This window comes from Phyllostomus discolor, chromosome 6, assembly GCF_004126475.2.
Source record: "Phyllostomus discolor isolate MPI-MPIP mPhyDis1 chromosome 6, mPhyDis1.pri.v3, whole genome shotgun sequence".
NCBI classification, from domain to species: Eukaryota; Metazoa; Chordata; class Mammalia; order Chiroptera; family Phyllostomidae; genus Phyllostomus; species Phyllostomus discolor.
This window is the reverse complement of record NC_040908.2, coordinates 148,505,109-148,512,175: the sequence shown is the minus strand read 5'-3', so window position 1 is coordinate 148,512,175 and position 7,067 is coordinate 148,505,109. Positions and strand designations below refer to the sequence as shown.

Sequence of the window (7,067 nt, the reverse complement as noted above, 5' to 3'; positions counted from 1 at the left end):
TCCTCTGCAACTGTCCTTGTGGCATCAGTCGGGACACGGTTCTAAAGTGAGACTTAAAAGAGCACAAAGATGTTCTCATCGCTGACGGGGCCAACCTGCCCCATTTGTGGCTCAACACCAATTACTGGCACACTTGTGCTGGCACCGCTGTGCAGCCCTGATGACATGGTCACAGCCTGTCACGGTCATCACAGTCATTCCCCTTCCCCTACAGGCAGCACTGGGTAAACACAGCTAATGCCCGTCTTCTGAGGGGCCTCCCAGGGCCCATGATACTAACCAGACCTACTGATTTCACCTCTGGATTCCCATCGCACTGGCTGCAGAACCCTTAATTGCCTGCCCCTCATATTCCGGGGTCCCGTCAATACACTCTTCCCTTTTCTCCCTTTATGATGGCATAAATTCATTGCAGAAGCTGTGACAGGAGTGACCGTTCATTTTTTATGTTGCTGTAGAGGAGAAAGGAATGTTAAGAACCAGCCACACCGATAAAGAATGAAACTGCAAGTTTATTTGAAAGTATAAAATTAAAAAAAAAAAAAACCTAACAAAAAAAAAAGCCCTGCACACAATCTTTCCAGTTTAGATCAACTTTGAACATCACACACCGATAACCACTTAGTTGCATTTTTTAGAAGTGTCAATTTCAAATTAGAGGGAGCTGGGTCAGATGATGACCTATCTATCACAGTAGAAGTATTTTAAGGCTAAAATAAAAAGGACTCGTTGACCTCATTTGAGAAAAGAGAGCAGAGACGGTTTTCCAGTTGGCATAGATTTAGGCAATGTATAAAAAAATATCCTGACTGGAATGAGTTAAAAAATATCGCTGGGCACTTAATTTGCTATCTTGAGTAGAGGGGGGGAAACCCCCCCCAAACCCCCACAGCTTTGGCGTCTTATTAACATATTTTAGAAACATTCATTAAAAAAGTCAAATCTGGAACAAAAGTGTCCCTGTGTTTTAAAAAACATTAAAGAGGCTCCCCTCACCTACTAACACCATTTGTTCTCCCAAGACGCCCGGAAGCAGAAACGCACGAGAGCGTCACGCACTCACTGCCCTGCTCACGGTTCACTAAAACCAGAGCCCTGGCCCCGAACAACGTCCGGGGCACCAGACGGAGGCGGGGCCCGTCCCAGGGAGGAGTAAAGCCATTCCGACTCACAGGAGGTGCAATGTGCAGCCCGAGTTTCTGACGTACTCTGGCTGCCATCAAAAGTTCTCTCTTCATTGGACTTCTCAGAAAATAACTACAGTGTTATTTTAAAAATGAAGGATGCAAGCAACTAGGTTCCTTTCCTTAAAAAAAAAAATCACAAGTGGTTATAGCTTTCCTGGAACACCCTCTGGGTCCGGTTCGAAAGAAGGGGTCTGCAGAACGGGGTCACTGACCGCCACTTCATTCCCCCTCTGCAGGCTCCACGGGGGTTAGCGTCCGAGAGGCTACTGCGGGTTTGCTGGGCCGTGGGGGGGAGCCCTGAATGGGTAACAGCTGCCCAGGGTGGCCCCCTGGTTCCAGTTGTGTCCCCTGCCCGTTTCTTGCCGAATAACACCCAGGTTTTTCTACCCAGTGTGTCCCCGGGGGGCGGGCCCTGCGGCTGGCGGGGCGGGGAGGAGAGGAGAGCTAGCAGGCACGGAGACTGGGACCGAGGGAGAAGGGCGCCCCTCACTCGGGTCCTTTGAGAACTAGATAAATAACAGCTTGAAGTGCAACAACGCACAAACACCGGGCACGCAGGTTGGTCTGTGGTGACTTGTTGTCAGGGATCATTAGCGGGACACAGGCGTGACCTCCCTTAGCATCGCTCTTTGGACCTCACTCGAGAAGCAACGGCGACGACGACGACAGCTGTCCTGTACACATATAAATAGTCCCTTAACTGGAAGGGAAAAAACAAACACACCGTTTCAAATGCATTTCTAAAAGTTAAAAAAAAAAAAGTCCAAATGGCAAATCCTGACTCCAAATTGTCCATGTCCATGTCTCTCGGGGGAGAAGCTACGGGATGTTCGAAGAGGCTTAACCTGCTCTAACCCTAACCCTCCACTGGGGCCTTGCGGCGGGGAGTGTGCGCAGTGCAGGGAGCTGGCAGCTCTGCTGGGAGGTGCTGAACATGGTTCCTCATGTGTGAGCAACAGTGTCAAGCCCAAACACACAGGTGAAACAACTTCTGGGTGTTAAGGGGACTTAGGAGGCTAGTGTTGAAACTGCATGAACGGGCCAGGCAGGCTGGGTATGCTTCATAGGGACGGAGGGCCAGATCAGACATGAGGCCAGCTTTGGCTGGGTGTTCATCCCTTGGCCACGATCAGGCCACAGCTGGGAGGCCGACGAGCCAGAAACCAAGGAAGGGGCCGTGGACAATAGCAGGGCTTGGCTCCTGGCAGCCTGCCCTTCAGGAGCCGTGAACTTGGACAGACCGCTGGTGGGGATGTCCTGCCTATTCTGGCAATATGTTGCCAGAGAAAGCTCTCAAAACGAGGATTCTTGGGCAAAATGTTAGAGCCAGAATCTAGCCAGAGAAGGCAGTTTCAGGGTCATTTGCAAGCCCAAAATGACATGGCTGATTACAGAAAGGCTCTACTCATGCCAAAGGTTTTCTCTGGCCACCGCCTCCCCTGAACTGAGAGTTAAGCACAGGACAATGCAAGGTTTCCACACTCACCTGGCTTCGACCCCAAACCCCCAACACAGCTGCCAGGTGGCAGCCCACAGAGCACATGGCCCCGTGTCTCCTGCCCTTCTGAACGCCCAACACGGCACAGAAACGATGCTTCTCGGGGCTACTCACACCCTGCTTCGTGCAGCCGCCTACTCAGCCCGATTACAGTGGCAACAGAAGCACAGTGCGAGGAGTGAAGCTGTGATCCCAGGCCCCAGCGGAAGGGTGACCTCCCAGAAAAGATGCGCAATATACGTCATGTCAACTGAGAGGCCGGGGAACACCCTCCCAAGAACATCCCTGAAATCTGCGGGAGGAAGGGAACGGAGAGACAGCTGACGCCCCTGATCACTCCTGGAGGCACCCCGAAGAGCTTCCCACAAGTGCAAGTTGTTAGGATGGAACAAGTCAGAGCAGATGAACCCACATGGACTTTGGAATAACTGGATTTTACACTTCTTCGGTGCCCTGGCTGGGCCCGGAGTCCCTGGGCTGGGTGGCGCTCTCCTGAGGGCCAGGCTGCCCTGCGCTGTGGCCGGCGTCTTCCACGCTCAGGAGGCTGCTGGCGGCCTGGGAGCTGGTGCTGTCGGCGCTGCCGGACCGGGAGCGGTAAGGGGGCAGGTCAGCTTGGTTCAGGGACTCAGTGTCGGAAGAGTAGGGCGGCGGAGGAAGGTCGTACCATGCGGGTCTGCAGTGGAGAAGGCAGGTGGGGCGGGAGAGGAGGAGGAGAATGCATTACGAGGAGGCAAGGCAGGCAGGCAGTGCTAGCCTCTGCCCGTTTCTGAGCAGACGCTGACCTGAGGATGATCTCCCCTTCAAGCACAGGGGCAGCTCAAGGTGGTGCGCAGCAAGACGGGGCTGGGACTGGGACCGGGCACAGGTCGGTGGGCTCCGGCGGGCTCGTGCCTGCTGGGCAGTGCCCCAGCCACATCCTCTGGGTGGAGCCGGAGCGAGGATGCCAAGTGTACCCTCGGCTCGTCCTGGGTGATCTGGCGGAGTGGCCTTGCTCCATCAGCTGGGGTCCCCGTGGCCAAGCCGCTGGCCTGGTGTTTGATGGAACCTCTGAACTTCTTACTGAGAGCTAAGTCTACCTGGCTGTGTGGACTTGGGTAACAGAGAGGATGCCCTCTCAACACCTCAGTCTCCTTGTCTGTGGAAGGGGATACTAATGACGCTTTGCTTGCAAGGAAGTGACAGCTCCCTTTCTGGCGCTCACTCACTGGGAGCTCATGGAGCCGGGCCAGACCCCGTGCCTCACACTCACGCCTCATGTCAGGGCCACAAGAACGAAGAGGCAGTGGTTGCTTTGTGCCCTTGCACTGACTGGGGGGGAAGCTGAGGAGGCGGGGGCACAGGATCACCAGTGACATGGAAGCAGCAGGGTGGGATCTGTACCCAGGCGTTGTCTCGGTTTCAGTGATTTTAACCTCACTCTGCAGTGAAATCAGAGGTTGTGAGTGGGGAGTGAGGTCCTGTATATTTATGCTAATTTGCAAAGAGATCCTAAAGCACCGCTCCCTGAAGCTACCTTTTATGAGGGGGGAAAGCAAAGATTAAATAATACAAGAGCTGCCACTGAGGAGGGTGCAAGAGGAACCCAGTCACCCCAGAAACATGGGCTCACACCCAGTCAGTCCCGAGCTCAGAGGAAGAGGGACACTGAGCAGAGCCCTGCAGGGAGAGCACGGCAATCTCAGAGCCCGAGGGGACTCGGACAGCTCTGGTCCAGGTCCTCTGGGACACCCTGGAGGTCAGCAAGGGGGAGAGGGAGGCTGAGCAGGCAGGATGCAGGCCCACTACCCACTTCAACCTCAGAACTCTGAGTTCTGACTTCATACACGGACTCCATTTGTAGGGAGGGCTCTACTGTGTAACAAAGCTTGAGAGTGCTCTGCTCCGCCCCCTTTATTTTATAGATGAAGCCAAGCAAAGGTAAGGAACTAATTAATTGGCTCACTCATTCATTCACTTGGTCCCTCATTCATTCATTCGTTCCACAAACATTAACCAAACCTCTAATATGTAGGGGACACTGGTCTGCGGTAGCAGCCGAGGCCTCCGAGTGTGAAAGCCAGTGGGCTGCGCATGTGCCAGTGCGGCAGTCACAAGGAGGAGCAGGGCTCTCAGCTGGCCAGGACCCTAACTGTATGCCCTTAACAAGTAACTAAAGTCCAATGGCCTCAGTTTCCTCATTTGTAAACTGGAGGCAGAAACAGAGCCATCCTCAGTGAGTCATGGAGAGGATGCAGCGAGAGGATGCACGCAAATGGTTCTGCAAGAACTCAGCGAATGCCAGGTGCTGCTGCGCCTACAGCACCTGAACGCAGACTCTTGGCAAGACCCAGGAATCCAGGTGTGCACACATTCTGCTCCCCCCACTGGATGAGCTCCCTCCCCACATCTCCTCCACTCGGCACGCACCTTTGGTCCAGCAAGGCCTCTGAGTAGGAGGGCGGGGAGCCCACTTCTGAGGAGTTCTGCTCGGCCTGGCTGGCCACGTACTGGATGCCATTGTTGACGTTGTAGGTGACGTTGCAGTGGTGGGGGTGGTCTAGGACCACCAGGCGCGACAGCAGCACAGGGTGCTGCAGCCGGTGCACCGGCAGCGTCATGAGGTTGTTCCGCTTCCGCTGGTGGTGCAGGACCAGCGCCAACAGGGCCACCACCAGCACGAAGATGACGGAGCTGCCGATGATGGCGTAGGTGATGCTGGGGTAGTACACGAGCTGGTTCTCCGAAGTCACAAACACCTGCCCGCTGCCAGGTTCTGAGAAACCCCAAAGGGGAAAGAAGAGGAGAAAGTCATCATTTAACTCACCCCAGGGTGTGCATTGCAGATGTTTGCAGCAGCACGATTCACAACAGCCAAAAATGAGAAACCACCCAAATGTCTACTGACTGGTGAATGGATTAATAAAATGGGGTATGGCTGTACAATGGAATTTTACTCAGCCATAAAAAGGAACAAATCACTGGTATATGCCACAACATGGATGAACCTCAAAAATGTCATGCTAAGCAAAATAAGTCAGACACAAGACCATATTGTATAATTCTGTGTGTATCAAATGTCTAGAAAAGACAAATTTATAGACAAAAAGTAGGTTAATGGTGGTCATGGGAGGGAGGGTGGAAATGGGGATTAACTGGTAACGGGTCCCAGGGATCTTGTTGGGGTGAGGGAAACGTTGGAGGTGGTGAAGACTATGTATAAATTGGTAAATCAACGACAATACATTGAATGACACTCAAAATGGGGAAATTTTATGTTATGTAAATTATACCTCGATAAAGTTGTTTAAGGGTATCAGCCCCGGGAACTACAGTATCCAGGAGGGGCAGCTCCTGTGGCAGAAATCAGTTTTCCCCGGAAGCTTTACTGTAACAGACACGAGGAACACTGGTCCATGTGTCTAAGTGCTTATGTGTGCAGAGCACTTATTTTACGCCAGGCCCATGCCCAGCTTTCAAGACAGAGAGCCAGCACAGCATGGGCTAAAATCGTGGACTCTGGAGCCAGACTAGGTTCAAATCCCAGCTGCTCGGTTTACTGGCTGTGTGCCCTTTGGAAAGTAGTCCACCTCTCTGTGCAGTACTTTCCCAACTGCACAATGGGGGTAGTAAGTGCCCACCTCACTGGGCTGCCGTGAGCATGAAATAAATGCAGAACCACCAAAAGGCCCCACATAGCAACAGTGATCCTGAGAAAGAAAAATGAAGTTGGAGGAATCATGCTACCTAACACCAAACTATACTATAAGGCCACAGTAATCAAAACAGCATGGCACTGGCATAAAAACAGACACAAGGTCAATGGAACAACACAGAGAGCCCAGAAGTAAACCCACCCCTTTACAGTCAATTAATATTTGGCAGAGGAAGGAAGCACATACGACGGGCTAAAGGTAGTTTGTTTATTCAGTAAATGGTGTTGGGAAAATTGGACAGGTACGTGCAGAAAAACGAAACTAGACCACCTTCTTACACCACACACAAAAATAAAATCAAGATGGAATAGAGACTTAAAAGTTAGGCCCCAGATCATAAAAATCATAGAAGAAAACATAGGCAGCAAAATCTCAAACATTGCTCATAGCAATATTTTATCTGACATATCTCCCCAGGCAAGGGAAACAAACAAAAATAAATAAATAAATAGGACTATATCAAACTAAAAAGTTTTTGCACAGCAAAGAAAATCATCGACAACATAAAAAGACAACCCACAGAAAGGGAGGACGTATTTGCAGACACATGTGATAAGGGGTCAATATCTAAAATTTATAAAGAACTTACAAAATCCAACACCAAGAAAAAAAAAACAATCCAATTAAAAAATGGGCAGAAGACCTGAATAAACACTTCTCCAAAGGGGACATACAGATGGACAATAAACA

At 51.5% G+C, this 7,067-nt stretch overlaps 1 protein-coding gene across 2 annotated transcripts in view; it reads right to left on the bottom strand.

The window, feature by feature from the left end:
* Positions 1-492: 492 nt before the first annotated feature.
* Positions 493-7,067, bottom strand: part of LDLRAD3 (low density lipoprotein receptor class A domain containing 3) — a 213,287-nt gene continuing 206,712 nt past the window's right edge. For both annotated transcript variants that reach the window (XM_028515797.2, XM_036029250.1), the window contains exons 5-6: positions 5,092-5,437; positions 493-3,358 (exon numbers count right to left, since the gene is read on the bottom strand). In XM_028515797.2, the coding sequence (XP_028371598.1) occupies positions 3,121-3,358; positions 5,092-5,437 (584 nt within the window). In that variant the 3' untranslated portion in view covers positions 493-3,120. The remainder of the gene's footprint in view (positions 3,359-5,091; positions 5,438-7,067) is intronic.